This window comes from Eublepharis macularius, chromosome 2 (genome assembly GCF_028583425.1).
Source record: "Eublepharis macularius isolate TG4126 chromosome 2, MPM_Emac_v1.0, whole genome shotgun sequence".
In the NCBI taxonomy this organism is placed as follows: domain Eukaryota; kingdom Metazoa; phylum Chordata; class Lepidosauria; order Squamata; family Eublepharidae; genus Eublepharis; species Eublepharis macularius.
Window position 1 is genome coordinate 8,172,926 of NC_072791.1, and position 18,961 is coordinate 8,191,886.

At 47.9% G+C, this 18,961-nt stretch overlaps 1 protein-coding gene across 1 annotated transcript in view; it reads right to left on the reverse strand.

The window, feature by feature from the left end:
* The window catches only part of NID2 (nidogen 2), a 73,515-nt gene that overhangs the window by 53,983 nt on the left and 571 nt on the right, over positions 1 to 18,961 (reverse strand). The window contains exons 2-4 of the mRNA XM_054971929.1: positions 16,902 to 17,207; positions 6,277 to 6,503; positions 250 to 986 (exon numbers count right to left, since the gene is read on the reverse strand). Coding sequence (XP_054827904.1) covers positions 250 to 986; positions 6,277 to 6,503; positions 16,902 to 17,207 — 1,270 coding nt within the window. The remainder of the gene's footprint in view (positions 1 to 249; positions 987 to 6,276; positions 6,504 to 16,901; positions 17,208 to 18,961) is intronic.

Here is an 18,961-nt window from a genome sequence, read left to right on the forward strand (position 1 = left end):
GTCAGATGCGCATCTGACGAAGAGAACTGTGATTCTCGAAAGCTTATGCTGCAGTAAAGTTGGTTAGTCTTAAAGGTGCTACTGGACTCTTTTTGATTTTGCTACTACAGACTAACACAGCTAACTCCTCTGGATCCAGTGAACAGGAAAGCTCAAATTGAAAATGCTCGTAACAACAGATGAAAAGAAAAGGAAACAGGAAAGGATCACATAGATACTTCACTAGTAAGAATCACTTTAAGTGCGTACCGTCAGGGTTAAAACTGACGTCTTCATCCACACCTACAACCCGTCTCCTGTCGCTAAAAGGTGGGATGTTTTCCAGGAAGCTTTCGAGGATAACCTCCCTATCTGGGTAGACGGGAAGGCTTGGCGTTTCCGATGAGATGCCGCATTCTACTTCTGGCAGGGATGGCGTATCCTGACGGTCAGGCTGAAACAGCAGGACGGCAGTGACTGCCTCAATCAGGGTCTCGTTAACTACCGGCAAGGACGGGGTTCTAGTTTTTCCTTCTGATGCAGAAGATGCCGTGGGTGGCAATGCAGGGTACAATGTAACGGAATCCAGTTCCGGATATGTAGGGAGGCGGCTGGGTGCTGGATCTAGCAACGAGGACTCCAGTTCCAAATCCAGCCTAGCCCCAGAATGCCTTGGTTCGTTATAATCAAGTTGGTCATCGAGGTTTAACAGATCGCCGGATCTTGTTTCCGGGTCTGCCGCTGGTTCGGTGGGCTCAACAGGAAAGTACTCAAAGTCGTCTTCGTTTCCGTTGTAGAAGGACTCGGCGTAATCGATGTTTGCATCGGAATACTCCGCCTCCAAGATGTTTTGGTCGACAACGCTGCTTTCTGGGGGTCTTGATAAATGCCCTTCAAAAGACGAAGACGGTGGTTTCTGGCCAGCTGTTGCTGGAATCACATTCCTCAGTTGGGAGCTACTGCCGATATGGAAGACCCACACACCGGGGATTCCTGAGTTGCCCATCCTAAATTCAAAAGGGAGAACCGTTAAAACAGACTGGCAACCACTTGTTTAAAAATAATAATAAATTAAAGCATGCAAGGAATCGAACATGCCTGCAACAAAGCCACAAATCATTGTTGCTAATAGTACAGCATCATTAATGCACGTAACACTTTGCCAAATAGCATAAGACTGTGCGGTACAATGGTTAGTGGGTTGAACTAGGCTCCAAGAGAGTTGAAATCCCCATTCTGCGATGAAGCTCGTTGGCCGATTTCTGGCCGAGATTGTTTAAATGTTTAGGGGGCAGCCATTGCGCTTCGCTTTCTCACAGTCCTCTCTCCCATTTTATAGTCAGCTACAAGCTGCAGAACATCTGGCATTTGATAACAAGAGGGATATGCGTACGGCAGCTGTCATTTTACAATCTCAGCTCCGCTGGCTGGTCAGATTTCAGTGAAATTCCCCAAACCCCCGCCCAGTTTAAAATTCTCTAATGCCAGCAAAAGCCTTTCTGTACAAGTCCACTGTGAAAGGCTCTATTTCAGCAATGAGAAAAAGAAATGTTTCCAGGTGGGTGGGTGTGTCATATATTGGCTTACGAATAGAGCTGCCAACCTTCAGGTGTGGCCTGAAGATCTCTTGGAATTACAACTGGTGTCCAGCCAATAGAGATCAGCTCCCCTGGAGGAAATAGACACTTCAGAGCATAGACTAAGGTGGAATCCTTCTCCTTCACATCTAAATTTCTACATGCAGGGAATTCCTTTCTCCAGGGTTCCCATCTATTGAAAGAATTAGTTTTAACATTCATAATAATTGCACTTATATACTGCCCTTCTAGACAAATCAGTGCCCCACTCAGAGCAACAAACAAAGTCAGTGTTATTATAATCCCCAAAATGCAGCTGAGGAGCTGGGGCTGAGAGGAGTGGCTTACCCAAGGCCAGCTGCTGAGCTCATGGCAGGAATGGAAGTCGAACCAGCAGACTGCTGGTTTGCAACCTGACCACTTAACCACTATGCTACAGCAGCTCATGGGAATTTTAAATCACACGGGCGGGCTAACTAAATGGTCTATAAAAAAGTTTGGCTGAGGCCACATGAGGCGCGCAAGAGAACCAACTGCCGCCGCACTTTACCAGTGGAAACACGCTATAACTCTATTAAGGGTTTATGGCTTAGGAATATTACAAGGTGAATGTACATGTAAGTGCCTGAACTATTTGTAAGTGATTTTGTTGAGGTTTCAGAGTTTGGTTTGGTTTGTATAAAGGTTTGTTTATTTTCAGGTGGAAAGGACGCACACCATTAAAAGTAAAACATAACGGAGACTGACGCCCCTGACGAGGCGTTGAACGAAATCTGTGCTTCAGCCGGCCCCAGATTGGGCGTGTCTCTTTCACTTGAACAAGTGACTTCTGCATGGAGTGGAACTTACGGAGGGATATTTTTGCCCCCGCTTGAACCGTGTAGACACAGGAAGATACTGTATGGACACTGGTTACTTTACTTTGAAGGTTTATTCTGTATAAATTGCTATGTGATTGATGTAAGCAGGTTTGATGAACATTTGAATACACAAACTGTTGATTAAATATTCAAATTGTGGGTTAAATATTGTATATAGTAGTGACTACAACCCCCGTGGGTTTTTCCTTTCATATTGCACTTTGAACGGGGGCAGCCGTTTTGATTGTTAGTCCTCCCGCTATGGCAGGATCCTCCTGCCAGCAGCCCTCCTTGCCTGCTGCCACTCCGACCAGCAGCACTTTCAGCAATATCAGTAGCATCTGCACCATGACGTCATTTCCAAGGAAAACCCAGAAGTGACGTCAGGCAGCTCTAGGAATCGCTGGACACTCTATGGTAAAAGCCCCACCCACTCCCCCGCAAGCTGTATGGGGAGGAGCTCGGAAATGGAGGCTCCTCCTGCCTTCTTGCTTTGATGGCTTTCCACAGTTACAGGCACCCTCAGTATCCTCCAAACCAGGCAGCCTATCCAGCGAGCCGGCACCGCGCTACGACAGCAGGACTGGGCCAAACAGAGGAAATCAGCAGTGACACTAGCAAGTACTTCACTGTCCGGGTTTTCAACAACAACATCCCACCCCCAACCAAGGAAGATATTTTTGCAGGTTTTCCACACAGCGTTGGCCTCTCTCTGATCAGGAATGTGTGTGTGTTTTAAAAAGACCACATTTCCCATTGTGCGCGACCTTATCTAATCAAGCAGGACCAGTATGCAAACAAAGTCTGATTCCGCATGTGAAATTGTCTTCGGTGCCCCGTTTCGGATGAGGCGGTTGCTTTGTGTTAAGACAACAAAGGGGTCGCATTAACGATTTGATTAAACAGATGTCATCAACAGAGGGTATGTGCGCCGAGAGCTAGCGTGATGGAGTGTTTGAGTGTTCCTTTAGGATCTGGAAAACCCGGGTTCAGTTCCCCGTTCTGCCACGGAAACAGGCTGGGTGACTTTGGGCCAGTTTCAGCTTACCTTACTTCACAGGTTTGCTGTGAGGATAAAATGGAAGAGAGACGAATGCTTTGGGTTCCCATTGGGGAGAAAGATGGCGTATAAACGGTGCAAATGAAATGAAGGAAGCAAAGGAAGGGTGTAACCCATTCAAACCTAACGTGTTTGCAAATGATGATGTCGCATATTTGACAATCACTGATTGATAGGGTGGGGAGATTTGCCAGGTTGGGGCGGGGGGGGGGACCAGCAATGTATTGACATCACTCCTCGTGTGCCCAGAAGTGGCATCAGTACCTTTTGCATTACCCTTTGCAAACACTATCTACAAATGCTGCAGTGGATCCTCCATCCTCCAAGAAGCCTTCCTCAAGCCTAACAACAACAAATTTATATACCTCTCTTCAGGACAACTTCATGCCCACTCAGAGCGGTTTAATAAGTATGTTATTATTATCCCCACAACAATCAGCTGGGGCTGAGAGAGCTCCGAGAGAGCTGTGACTGACCCAAGGTCACCCAGCTGGCTTCAAGCGGAGGAGTGGGGAATCAAACCTGGCTCTCCAGATGAGAGTCCTGCTGCTCTTAACCGCTACACCAAACTGGCTCTCTAATCCCCCACTTACATCACTTCCAGGTACACAGGGGCTGATGTCATCACATCAGATCTCCCAGAGTTTCCCACTCGTTTTTTCCCCACTAGCTAGCTGAACAGCAGTCGGAGATGCCCACTGGTAGTATGGGATCCCCGCCCTCACAAGTGGGATGGCAACACTGCTGAATGCTAATGTAACCCCTGTGAGGTTAATTGGTTTAGCCAGGGCTTTTTTTCTGGGAAAAGAGGTGGTGGAACTCAGTGGGTTGCCCTCGGAGAAAATGGTCACATGGCTGGTGGCCCCGCCCCCTGATCGCCAGACAGAGGGGAGTTTGGATTGCCCTCCATACCGCTCGGCAGCATGGATGGCAATCTAAACTCCCCTCTGTCTGGAGATCAGGGGGCGGGGCCACCAGCCATGTGACCATTTTCAAGAGGTTCCAGAACTCCGTTCCACCACGTTCTCACTGAAAAAAAGCCCTGGGTTTAGCCCAGTGGGGTGAAGTCAGAAGCTAGAGGCAGGCTGCTCAAATGGATGATGCGAGATCCAGATAGGATGTCCACCAAAATGGAGTCGTTCTTGGTAAAATGCCAATAAGTTGTGATTTTGGCTTTAAGAAAGAGATAGGAATCTACTTTATGCCCATGACAATATTGTAAATGAGCACTTATTAAATGTATGGGAGAACTTATTAAATGTACGAGATTAATTAAGTTGTACACTTTCAGTCCTCTCTAGGAATCACCAAAACCTCTATGGTTTTACCACAGAGTTTCTGGCAATTCCTAGAGAGGCAGGATATCACTTCTGGGTTTTCCCTAAAAGTGATGTCATGACATCACTGACAGCATGCCCTCCCATGTCCCTGTCCACCCAGATTTCTACCAGTTGACAGGCCGCACCAGAGTTTATTCTCCTTAATTAGATCATTTCCATGCCGTAAGACAAACAATTGTCTCTATTTCATGAGGATTACACAGTGTGAGATTAGTTCTGTCAGTATTAAGGACATTTCCATAAGCAATGCCATAGGGTAAATAGATACAATTTCACAAAGACATAGCATTAGCAAGAACCCAATACAGAGTTGAAGAAATGCTGAAACAGAACATAAGCAATTCTAGGACTGACTGTAGACAACGTGAAGCACAGGTAGCTCACAGGAGCATATGTTTAAAGCAATAGATAGTACATAAGGCAACATAGCAGTGAAGTCTATGATCCCCAACTCATTAGCGAAGCATCTGAGAGCCCCTCCCTACAATACAAATGCCTTTTTGAATAATTCGGTTTTGCATCGTTTGTGGAAAGCCCAGAGATTAGGGGCTCTCCTGACCTCCTCGGGTAGGCCATTCCACAGGGTAGGGGCCACCAGAGAAAGCCCGTGTATGCAAGTTAGGGTTCCAAGACTGGCAACCGGTGGGAGGGTTTTGGCTGGGGACATGGGGGGGCAGTGTTGTAAGTGTGACGTCACTTCCAGGGAAAACCCAGAAGTGACAGCGGATAGCTCTATTCCTACAGCTACCTACCATCCTTGAATTCTTAGAACTACCTGCCATCTCTTCCGTATTTTCCCTGTAAAATCATCTCATTTGCGATGCTACCAGGTTTATTTTACCTGGGATCTCAGGGCAGGGAATCCCTCACCCACCTCAGAGGCTTGGCAGGCCTACGTGGAGTGGGTTATAGAAGCCATTCCAGATGCCCACTCAGAGCGGTTTAACAAGTATGTTATTATTATCCCCACAACAATCAGCTGGGGCTGAGAGAGCTCCGAGAGAGCTGTGACTGACCCAAGGTCACCCAGCTGGCTTCAAACGGAGGAGTGGGGAATCCAACCTGGCTCTCCAGATAAGAGTCCTGCCGCTCTTAACCACTACACCAAACTGGCTCTCTAATCCCTCAGTGGCACACTTGCATCACTTCCAGGTGCACAGGGGCTGATGTCATCACATCAGATCTCCCAGAGTTTCCCACTCGTTTTTTCCCACTAGCTAGCTGAACAGCAGTTGGAGATGCCCACTGGCAGTATGGGATCCCTGCCCTCACCTCTTCTGACATAGGTTCATTCTCACCTTTGTCAACAATTTCTGGACAGAATGCTTATTTCCTTCGTTCCCTTGCCACCACTACAACATTCAGAACACACCTGCAACCATGACATGCACAAAACCAAATCCAGGGTGCCATCAAAGAAATGGAGTGGATTGCGTCCACACAGCACGGCAGTTACTTACTGGTAGAGGTTTTTGACGGATTGCTCGCTACTGGTTACGCTGTAGTAGGGGCCTTCCCGCTTCTGAAAATCCCCTCTGCTGAAGCCCACTCGGGCCGGGAGTTCTAAGTTGACGTTGTACGATTCTTTCGGTCGCGTTCCAACAAACTGGATCCCGTCATCGGGATAAAGGAAGAGGGCGTAGGCTTCCAAATCGGTGTAGGCTAAGATTGCCTGGAAGGTGTTGCACTGCAAAAGTAATGACGAAAGAAAAATGGGTAGACCCAGAATTTCTCAGCATTTCTCGATTACTAATGGTATCAATGAAAAGATAATATATATTAGGGGGAAAATGTTGTTGCTAAAAATTAATATGTCTCTAAGGTCTCAGATCCTGCTTTCTCCTGCAGACCAACACGGCTACCCACCTAAAGTGTCCAAAACTGCTCTTCATCAAGGCAGATGTCGACGACTCCTCCTTCTAGGTCTCTAGGCTGCAAGATGTTTATTTATCCATCTTCATTTATACCCCAGCTTTCTCCTCAACAGGGATCCAAGGTAGCTTACATAATTCTCCTCTCCCCCATTTTTTCCTCTTAATAAACCCTGTGAGGTAGGCTGTATTGAGAGCGTGGGACTGGCCCAAAGTCACCCAGAGAGCTTCCATGGCAAACCGAGGATTCGAACCCACGTTGCCCACATCCCAGTCTGTCACTCCAACCACTACACCACACTGACATCTCATCTAGGAGATGTTGGATTACTGACCCAGCCCACACGCCCAAACTCCCTTAATTATGTGCAGGGGGTTTTTTTCAGGGGGAACACCGGGGAACGGAGTTCCGGCACCTCTTGAAAACACTCGGCAATAGGGCTTGAAAATAATATGATTTCAAAGAATCCCGTGTGTTTCTTCCTCATTTTCCTCTTGAGAGTTCCGCCACCTCTTTTCCCAGAAAAAAAAACCCTGATTACGTGTACCCGGGAACAGACAAGCAGACATGATAGCTGGGCAAAGTAGCAAGGAAGTGGACTTCTTCGGAGAGCTTCTAGAGTCAAGCCAGCGGCCCATCTAGCCTAGTCTTGTCTGCTCCAGCAGAAGAGATCCTGCCCCTGAAACTGGCAGAGATGGAACCTGGCACCTCCTGCAGCCAAAACAGAGGCTCCACCTCTTTGGCTGTCCAGGCTCTGCCTTCAATGTTTCCATGTAAGTTTTCCACCAGGCAGCCCCAACCTGCCTCCCACCTCCACCACTGGCCACCTCCAAGCTCTGCTAGCCCAGCCCTCCCCACCCTCTGGGTTACCACTCACTGCAGTATGGAAACCGTTGAGGAGCGACGCTCTGTGTTGCCGCTTGGGATGAGGACGGCTGCCCCTCTGGGTCCCAGGCCTTCTACCGAAGGAGCATCACCTACCTCCGCCCCGGTATCATGGCAGCAGCCCCCACACCTGCAAGCATTCAGTGTTCTCCCATGTACGGAAGGCACGGAAGCTTCCAAGCCCACCGCATTTTTTCCAAGATTGGTTTGAGTTTATTTTTGTTTTGGAAAGACAGATGCATCGTATTGAAAGCGCTCCCAGTGGAAACATTTGGGAATCAGGAGTGTGGAATGCAAGATCTCCACCGCCGCCCTGCAAGGAGACCAGGGCAACAAACCCAGCCCCTTGCCCCCGTGCTACCCAAAGAGGGCGGGCTCAGGGTGAAAGGCTGGCCCCCAAGTCACTCTCGCAAGCTTCCATGGAAGAAATGAGATTGGAACGCAGATCTGCCTCAACTGTAGTCTGGTACTCTAACCACTAGACATCATATGAACTCAAACTGACTTTTTACGGAGATAAAATGTACTAACATCCCTGTATATTTGTAAGTTGTTTATGTATAGTTTGGTGTAGTGGTTAAGAGTGTGGGACTCTCATCTGGAGAGTCGAGTTTGATTACCCACTCCTCTGCTTGAAGCCAGCTGGGGGACCTTGGGTCAGTCACAGCTCTCTCGGGGCTCTCTCAGCCCCACCCACCTCACAGGGTGGGTTGTTGTGGGGATAATAATAACATACTTTGTAAACCACTCTGAGTGGGTGTTAAGTCATCCTGAAGGGTGGTATATAAATCAAATATTATTATTATTATTATTATATGTGGAGCCACACAGTTGCTGTTTTTAAATCATACTTTTGCACTTTGTTTAAATTATATACTGTTTTTATGCATTTGTATTACATGTGTGGTTATATTTAATTCATTTTTTTCTGTTCCAGCCTCTCTGGTTACCCTTCTTCTGCACAGTTGCAGTCTTTTTCTCCCCCCCTTTTTTGTTGTCCTTAATCTAACCACTAGACCTCATATGAAATCAAATTGACTTCCGTCAAGAACGTTTTTATCCTGACTTTCTTCCAAAGATGTCCCGAGCAACCAGCCTGTGACGCAGGCTAGGCTTGGAAAGAGAGACTGGCCCAAGGTCCCCCAGCAAGCAGAGCGGGGATAGATACCCTATTCCACCACTCTGACCACTACACCACACTGTCTCCTGTCCTTGCAACTAGTGCAATGTTATCTGCTCCGAGTGTAGATGGCTTCTTCGGGCAGAGGCGGTTTCCTGGTGCCAGCTGAGATTCCTTTTCTTGGTGGGGGTGCCATACCCTGAGCCTCGGAACTTCTAGATGCAGGGCAAGTTCTCTGCCAGTGAATTCTCCCCGCACCAAATTCTAGGAAAGCATCCAGTATCCGTCTGTCTGAAGAACGGAGCTCTGACTCTCAAAAGCTTACACTCTGAAAATCTTGTTGGTCTCTAAGGTGCCACTGGACTCAACTCCCGCTGTTCCCCTGCAGGCCAACACGGCTAGCCACCTAAAATTATCCCATTGATGCCCCTTCGCCACGCATGAACAGGATATATCTCATCACGGAAAAGCCCGGGGGAGCTCTCGCTTCAGAGTTTCCGAGCGCTTTCGGATGGCATGTACTCGCCATTCCTGCCAGATATAAAGGCGAGCTTGTTGTCAACATGACAGGCGCACGCAGGGCCAGGCCCCAGAGACGCCCGCCCCGAGTTGTGTCAACAAAGCCAATTTGGTCTGGGGTTGGGATGATCGGAAAACCGACGTCAAACTTCAGCAAACAGAGGGAGGAGGGGGAGGGGGAGGATTTGGCATGCAGCCGGATAAAGTTAAGGTTTCAGGTTTAGGTATTTTTTTTTTTAAATCACCATACATTTTAGGGCAGAACCCACCAGGACAGCCTTCTTGCACGATGCGTATTGAGACACAGAACAGCACAAAGGCCTTTTCATGATCTCCATTTGTATGAACTGGGTTCATGGACAACTGGTTTCCTGGTGGATCGTGCCCTTAGTAAACGAACAAACCGAGAATTCTTTTTTTAAGAACAGGATTAAGCCTCGTATTTACATGGAGATTTTCAGTGGGAAACAAATAAAAGCCCAGGGGGAGGTAAGGGTCGAAGGGCAACGGCAAAGGGCAGATGGATGGTTGTTTCTAAGCCGCTCTCTGACAGTGTGTAACACTTGTTAAGAGAGCCACAAAGGGCAAATTCCACCACCAAGTAGTTGCGGTTTCTAAGCAGCTTTGAGTGCTTGCAACCAGTGCTGGGAAGAGCACGCTCACTTGATGTCTGCCCCTCAAGTTGGTTTCCTAAGGGTGCACAGAGCCTGTGAAAGAAGTCCAGTAGCACCCTTAAGACTAACGAACTTTATTGAGGCATAAGCTTTCGAGAACCACAGCTCTCTTCGTCAGATGCATCTGATGAAGAGAGCTGTGGCTCTCGAAAGCTTATGCCTCAATAAAGTTGGTTAGTCTTAAAGGTGCTACTGGACTTTTACTCTTTTGCAACTACAGACTAACACGGCTAACTCCTCTGGATATGTGAAAAGAAGGACAGCAGCCCCAAAAATGACCGAGGAACAACGCTGCAAATGGTAAGCACCAATTAGTAGTGGCAAGAAAAGGCAGAGACTTGGGGCCTACACTGCCAGACAGTGACCCAGAGAATGCCCAAGTAGCTTTAAACTTGCCAGTGAAGCAGACCATTAGCTGGAGGGGCACTGTCTCTGGCCCATTCTCCGCCCCCCCCCCCATATTTTTACAGTCCTTCTCAGCAAGACTCCACATTTGCCCTTCAGAGGCACTGCAGGAGCCAAGCCAAAGAAACCAAGCAGGAGAAGAGGGAAGGAGACAGTTTCAGCCAAGCCCCCCCTTCCTCTAAAATTCAGCTTTATGAGCGTGCCCCAACACTCAAGGATGGACTTGTGTGGGAGAGGTGAAACTGTGGCAGGACCGAGCCCCAGAGAGACGCTGTGTCAACAAGCGCGCATGACCCTCGCCACTTTCCATGCGCTTTACTGGAAAAGTGCATGACTCCCATCACATGCCATGTTTATCACACTGGTGACCCCCCACCCTTGCCAGCACTGCATAAAGAACTCGGCTGCAATATTGCACAGCCAGATTTCTTCGACATCAGCTTTCGAGGTGGTAGAAGGTCGGAGGGGAGGGTCGCTGGCACAGCCACCTTGCAGACCTGGGGGCTGGTCAGGGCCGTGGTGAAAGACCTCCAACTTCCACAACAGCAGAAAAGCAGGACAGCATCGTAACCGATGCGCTGATGTGGGAGAGGTGAAAGAGGCAAAGTATGTGGAGCTGCTACAGACACCATTTTGCACACTGAAGGTCCCAAATCCAGCCCCCGGCAGCTTTTTTTTTTTAATTTTATTTTTATTTTATCGTATTTGTATTCCGCCCTCCCCACGAGCAGGCTCAGGGTGGATAACAGCATTAATAACATTTAAAACATTCCATATAAAACATTTAAAACAGTTGAAATGCATCATGGCTGGGAAAGGAAGATCAGAGAATCAGAGAATCATAGGACTGGAAGGGACCTCTAGGGTCATCTAGTCTTACCCCCTGCACAATGCAGGAAATTCACAACTATCTCCCCCCTCACACACACACACACACACAGTGGCCCCTGCTCCATGCCCAGAAGATGGCAAAACACCATCTGGATCCCTAGCCAAACTGGCCTGGGGAAAATTGCTTCCTGACTCCAAAATGGCGATCGGCCTTACCCTGGGCGTGTAAGAAGGAGCCGCAAGAACTAAGCACTGATGTAGCCCTTCCTGCCCTCCCTCTCATGATCTGCCCAGGTTCACAGAATCAGCATTGCTGTCAGGTGGCCATCTAGCCTCTGCTTAAAAACCTCCAAAGAAGGAGAGCCCACAGGGCATGATATAGCCTGATTTCGGAAGCTAAGCAGGATGGGCAGCCACCAAGGAAAACTCTGCAGAGGAAGGCAATGGCAAGCCACCTCTGCTCCTCACTCGCCTTGAAAAGCCCCTTGCTGGGATCGCCATAAATCGATTGCGCCTTGAGGGCACATTTACACGGATGGGAAAGGCCTCTCTCTCTGTTCGGCCTCGGACAGCTGCTACCAAGGAAAGGCAAACGGGATAGCTGACCTAACAGCAGCCTGATTAGAACGCATCCGTAGGCAAACAGACCCTACCTGCGCTTATCTAAGAACAAGCCCAACTGAGCTTAGAAAATGTGCTTTTAAATTCTGGTTGTAATCTGCCCTGAGCCTGCTGATGTGGGGAGGGCGGAATATAAATTGAATATAAATAAATAAATGATTGATTAATTAAATGCCTCTCTCAGGATGAGATTCTGGGGAGCCGGTCCAAACAGACCACGCTGAGCAAGCTGACCCTGTATAAAGAACCTTCCGATGTTCATGTGACGGGACCACCTTGGACAGCTGGAGAAGAACTCCAAGCTTTCCCCACCACACACACACACACACACACACATCTTTAAAAAAGATAAACGGCACACCAGGGAGCCAGCTACAATGGAATCCTTTTTTACTAGGCATGCTTCGGCCTGGCCCTTTTACCCTACAAGGATGGGCCAATTTAACAAAAACATGCATACCCAGCCCCATTATGAGACTTCCTTTAGAAGTTCTTTTCCAAGAGAGTGGAAAAACTGAAACATCCCCCTTCCCTATTGGCATGCCGATGAGTCATTTGCTGGGGCAGGGAAATCCCGTCCACAGACCCAAGATAAAAAGTCCAGGTTCAAACGGTTAACCAAACAAGCAAAGTTTCCAAAAACTGCAACTTATCCATCGCTCGCGGCCCACCTCCGGAGCAAGGCCAGGGCAGGGCTCTGGGCTCCAGAACCCACAAGCAATTCTGTACCACTGAACTCAGCAAGACGCAGCGTCTCTCATCAAATCAATGTAGGACACACATTACACCTACTTTGCAGTAGCTTCACTGGCTCCCAGTAGAATTCCGGATCCGGTCCCAGGTGTTGGTTTTGACCTATAAAGCCCTAAACGGACTGGGACCTAAGGGACCGTCTCTCCCTGTATGTGCCCCAGAGAGCACTTCGTTCATCAGGAAAACATCTACTGGTGGTCCCTGGCCCTAGGAAGGCTCAGCTGGCCTCGACCAGGGCCAGGGCCTTTTCAGTCCTGGCCCCAACCTGGTGGAATTCTCTGTCTGAGGACACTCGGGCTCGCCAGGATCTTGCATCATTTAGGCGGGCCTGTAAGACGGAGATGTTCTGCCAGGCGTATGATGGAGGCTAATTTTAGCCCATCAGTGCTGAGCCTTCCACCGGTCTCCCTCTGCAAGGGGTATGGAGAGTCCACTCACGCTGGCTGCCCCGAAAGGGGTTCAGTATTTTATCTGTTGCTGGTTTTATGATCGATTTTAAGTTGTATTTTAATCAATGTTGTACCTCGCCCTGAGCCCACTTGCGGGGAGGGCAGGTTAAAAATAAAATAAATAAACAAAAATAAATAAAGATCTTGCTTCAACAGCCATTCCCCAAAGGCAGACGAACCTGCTCAGGGGCTGTACGTGGCAGCCACGAGAAGGCAATGCAGCCACCAGCTGCACTGCAGAACCAAGGGCACGGCTGTGCATGTTCCAAACATCCAAGTCAAGTCCTCATCTAGCAGGAACTAAAAAAGCTGAATGTTGAAACTTGCATAGTATATGTGGTGGTAGAGAGTGCCCTCAAGTCATAGGTGACTTATGGTGACCCCTGGTGGGGTTTTCATGGCAAGAGACTAACAGAGGTGGTTTGCCATTGCCTGCCTCTGCAGCCCTGGTCTTCGTTGGAGGTCTACCATCCAATTACTAACCAAGGCCCACCCTGCTTAGCTTCTGAGATCTGACAAGATCCAGGTCAGGGCACGCAGTTTATGTAATTTTTTTAAATTATGTCCATACCTGGATGGCCCAAGCGAACCTGATCTCACTAGCTCTCACAAACTAAGCAGCCTTAACCCCGGTTAGTACGTGGATGGGAGACCACCAAGGAATAACAGGGTTATCAGGCAGAGGCAAGCAATGGCAAACCACCTCTGTTTGGCTCTTGCCTTGAAAATTCTACTGCACCATGGTAAGTTGGCTACAACTCGACAGTACTTTACACACACATAGAAATCACGAATGGCAGAGGAAAAAGTAGAACAAAGCACTAAAAACTCATCTTCCCCGGTTCTCGGATGTTAACTGGCATCGCTCACATACTTTCAAACCTCTCTCTCCATCCAGTAAAGACAAGAATTTTCTTGACCAAAAAGAACTTGAGATTGAGAGCTAAAATACAAGAGACAAATTACTCAAGAATGTGTATGTGGAAGGAGTCGCAAGGTTAGCCGGGAAGCTGAGTTTTAAAAGAGATCGGAAGGTTTTGTCAGTTTCCCCTCTCTACAGAGCAACCAAAGATCACTCCTCAGAGGGTTTGTCAATTTCCTCTTTGCCTCCCCAAGGCTCTGTCAGGTTCACCTCCCCTTCTAGGAGGCAAAGAGGAAATTAGCAAACCCTCTGAGCAGCATCTCCCTGGCTTTGTAGAGAGGGGGAATTGACAAAACCTTCCGATCTCTTTTAAAACTCAGCTTCCCACCTAACATTGCAACTCCTTTCATGTACTCTTCCTCATGTAATTCATCTCTTGTAGCTTGGCTCTCAGGCTCCTTTACACACTTGTGCAGAACCACATGGAATGCGTACAGCCATGTGGTCATCCTTCCAGGCAAAACTCCAAGGGCAGTTTTTGATCTCCTAACCGTTGTGTGATGAAGAGAGAAGCTCTTTCCTTGCATCCCACTACCGCCATCTGTTGATGGACCACCTCTAAATGTCAGATCTGGCACACAGCTGAATGCTGGAGAACATGCTGTGAATACAGAGGGTCCAAGGTTCAACTGATGGAAACAGAGCTGGAAGGTCCTCTTAAGGGTCATCTAGTACAACCCATCACAATTCAGGAAATTCATAGCTACCCCACCCCTACTCCCCCAGTGACCTCTGCTTTATGCCCAGAGGAAGACAAAAAACCTCCAGGATCCCTGGCCAAACTGGCCTGGGGGAAATTGCTTCCTGACCCCAAAGTGGCGATCGGCATTACCCTGGGCATGTAAGAAGGGGCCACGAGAACCAAGCACTGATGCAGCCCTTCCTGCCCTCCCTCTCATGATCTGCCCAGGTTCACAGAATCAGCATTGCTGTCAGGTGGCCGTCTAGCCTCTGCTTCAAAACCGCCAAATGAGGAGAGCCCACCACCTCCTGAGGAAGCCTGTTCCGCCGAGGGACCGCTCTCACTGTAGGGAAGCTCTTCCTAACGTTTAGCCAAAAACTCTTTTGATTTAGTTTTAACCTGCTGGTTCTGACCCGACCCTCTAGGGCAGCAGAAAACAACTCCACTCCATCCCTCTGTGTGACAGCCCTTCAAATACTTGACGAAGGCTATTATTCATGGCAATTCATAGCATCTCCACTTCAAAAAAAGAGAGAGAGAGATCAGGTTGCAGAGCTAGATCTCCGCCTGAGATCTGGGACAGCTGCTGGCAGTTGATCCGCAAACAGCTGCTGGCCATTGTTCCACAGACAGAACCAGTTTCATATACTGAGATGAGACCTAAAAATGTCCACATGGAAGACGTTCTAGTCAGCACCTTCACATTTCTGTTGGGGATACTTTCTGGCGTTTGTAATTTCTGGCACATCCTTTACCCAGATCTATCAGATCAACCACAACTGGAAGCAGAAAAGACTGCCTAAATTAATAGCTTTGGGGGGTGGGGGTAGCCACATTAGTCTGCAGAACAAAAGTCCAGCGGTGACCAGATTACTGAGTTGCGTCACAAGAAGTAACTCAGAGAGATGTCTTCGTAGAGATAGGAACTATACGCTACACTGTTGGGTACTGTCTGCTGATGTAGACATGCACCAACTAGGGAGTTTCCACATTGTTAAACATGCCATGTAAATTAGTTATGCTTAGCTTCAGGAAGATTTCATCTCTGGGCTCAGCTTTAGGCTTGCTTTTCAAATTTCCGCTATGGTTATCTCTTTCATTGAATGTCCAACAGTTGTACATTACTGTACTTTGCTCAGTGAATGTCCTAGTGGTTTAGCATAGTGGTTAAGAGCGCAGGACTCTAATCTGGAGAACCAGGTTTGATTCCCCACTCCTCAGCTTGTAGCCAGCTGGGTGACCTTGGGTCAGTCACAGCTCTCTCAGAGCTCTCTCAGCCCCACCCACCTCACAGGGTGTTTGTTGTTGTGGGGATAATGATAACATATTTTGTAAATCGCTCTGAGTGGGTGTTAAGTCATCCTGAAGGCCGGTATATAAATTGAATGTTATTATTAAAATGCTGTTATTGATTATATTATATTATGTTCCACTTGCACTGTGTAATTCACCTTGGATCTCAGTGAGAAAGAGGGAATATAAATAAATTATTATTATTACAAAGACGGACAACATTTCCCAAGGTATAAGCTTATAAACTTATATTACTCGGTGAGCATTGTTTCACGGATCACTCCCTCGAAAATTTTGTTGGTCTTTTAGGTATGACTGGACTCGAATTTTGTTCAGCCTAAGTTGAATGCCACTTGTTTTGCTGCCGTTAAAGATATTCCATTCAGCTCCCCCGCCCTTGGCCTTCCAATATGGGAGATGGTCAGGGTCCTATTTCAGCAGCCCTTTGCCCCTCAGTTACTCTCATGAGTACAAAGACAGTCCTGTTCCTAGTCCCTTTGCAAAGCTTGATTGTTTACTTCATTTATGCCTCACCCTTACCCTCAGTGGCTTACATTATTCTCTTCTCCTTCATGTAACCCCACAACAACCCTGTGAGGTAGGTTAGGTGGAGAGCATGTGACTGCCCGGTTCCATGGCAGAGAACAGAAATAAACCTGGTTCTCCCAGATCGTGGTCTGGCACTGTAGCCGCTGCACAACATTGCCTCTAAATAATCTAAACTGATTTTCCCTTTCCTTCCCAATTGCACCCCTGGCTGTCCATATTCAATGACCAACCCTTCCCCCTCATTTTTTGCAAAAAAAATATTCCATGACATCCCAGCAGTTCGGAGCACAAGAGCAGTGGATCCAGCCACAAACAGAAATCATGGCTGATTTGGACACTGGCTGATTCCGCACACGTCGGATAATGCACTTCCAATGCACTTTATCAATCATTTGAGGTGGATTTTTTGTTCCGCACACAAAAAAATCCGTGCCAAATGATCTATAAAGAGGATTGGAAGTGCATTATCCAACGTGTGTGGAATCACTCACTGTCTCATGCTTATCTCACCTGTCTGGAAGGCTCTGCGTTCCGGGTGACCTCTTCATAAGCCCCCACATTCTCCCAGGTAGCCACAAAAGCATGGCGGGGGACGAAGCCGGCAGCACTAGGAAACCCAGCCTCGATCAGCCGAGCGGCCTGATCCAGCACCTCCCGGGACTCATCTTGGCGGTAGTAGATTTTGCCTTTCCCACCACTGGTGTCAATGTCAGCCAAGAACGGCGCGATGGCGGGGAAGTCCGTCGGGAAATCATCATCTACATACTGGGTCTCCCTGGGGAAGTCCTGGGTGGAAATGATCCCGTTGGTCCCAACCTGTAAAGGAGATGGTCAAAAGCTCCATGAACAAAAGACATCCAGTGGCAAGGGTCAAAGCTAAAGATGTTAACAACGGGCAACTCGCTGGCAAGGTGGTTATCGCTTCTCACTTAGGATAGAAGTCGAAGAGACTTCAGACAATCGAATCCAAAAGCATTCAAGCTGAGAACAGCAATTTTCAAGCCACGCTTTGAAGCTCCTTAGAAACTTAAATGACAAAACGGAGGCTTAAAGACGAAACTGAGGCTATCGTACTTTGGCCACATCATGAGAACTCTCTGAAAACTCTTACATATATTTAAAGTGCAAAAGTGCTCAAAATGTACAGAAATATATATAATCAATCACAATCAATATCAATGAACAATACATAAGCAATACATGTAATCGATGCTCAGGAATGACACTGGTCAATGCTAGAAATCACTCAGAGTCCTAATTAAATGTATGCAGTTATATTTCTGTACATTTTGAGCACTTTTGCACTTTAAATATATATAAGAGTTTTCAGAGAGTGGTTTTGCATAACCTGTACTGGGAGTCCTTTTGTTCTAGTCTTTGCTATACTCTCACGTTTCACCCTTTGTTATAGTCACGTCATGAGAAGACAAGATTCTCTGGAAAAGTCAATAATGCTAGGAAAAGTGGAAGGCAGTAGGAAAAGAGGAAGACCTAAAATGAGATGGCTGGAGTCAATAAAAGAAGCCACGTCCTCCAGTTTGCAGGATCTGAGCAGGTCTGTTAATGATGGGACGTTATAGAGGTCTTTCCTACATAGGTCAGAGGCGACTTGAGGCCATAGGTCAGAGATGACTTAATGGCACATAACAGAGAGAGAGAGAGAGAGAAGCTTAAATGGAGTTCCCTTAAGGAAGAAGTTAGCAATGACAGACAAGCTTCCCCCAGAGGACTTCTGGTCCACTGCTCCATCCGTTGCCTCTCTAGGACATTAGTCACCCTATTCTTCCTCCATACGCTCAGGGCAGCTTCCACGGTTCTCCCTTTCCCATTTGATCGTCCCAACCGCCCTGCGAAGGCGACAACAAGCAGACAGCCCAAGCTTCGGGGCACAGTAGGGATTCGAACTCAGATCTCCCAAATACTTGCCCAACATGTTAACCCCTGCATCACGCTGCTCATAACCAGAGGGACACAGTGGCAGGACAGCATCGAGCGTTTCAGGACACGGCTCTTTGCTGGAGAGCCAAGAGCGTAACAGCTTGCGTCAGACAGAGTTGACCATACACATAGTGTTACCACTTGTCCATTTAAGCCTGAATGGGGAGGGCCAGAGGAAGAGCGCTGGTCAGATGCCCCAGAACGCCACCCAAGCCTGAATATTCTTTTGGAAGTGTCCGCCAGGGGTTGTTAAGCTAGCGCACAAACCTTTAATTCATTTTAGTGTACAGAATTTTATATTGCAGGAGAACAGGAAGACTGGAGTCCAGTGGAAGCTCAGAGACCAAAGAGAAGCTTTGGAGAGACAAAGTGTCTGACGAAGGGAGCTCTGACCAGCCAAAGCTTCTGTCCTGAAAATCTTGTTGGCCTCTAAGGCGCACTGGAGTCAAACCCTGCTGTCCTGCCGCAAACCAACACAGCGACCCACCTGCAACTATATTGCAAGAGGCAGGTCTTGCGATTCTAATAACCATTTTAAGGATTTGTGCACTTGGGCTAATCGTTGATAACGTCTGTGAGCGTGCAAAGTCCATTCTGCGGCCTCTGTTAGGCCGTGCAGTGGCAGGGAGTTC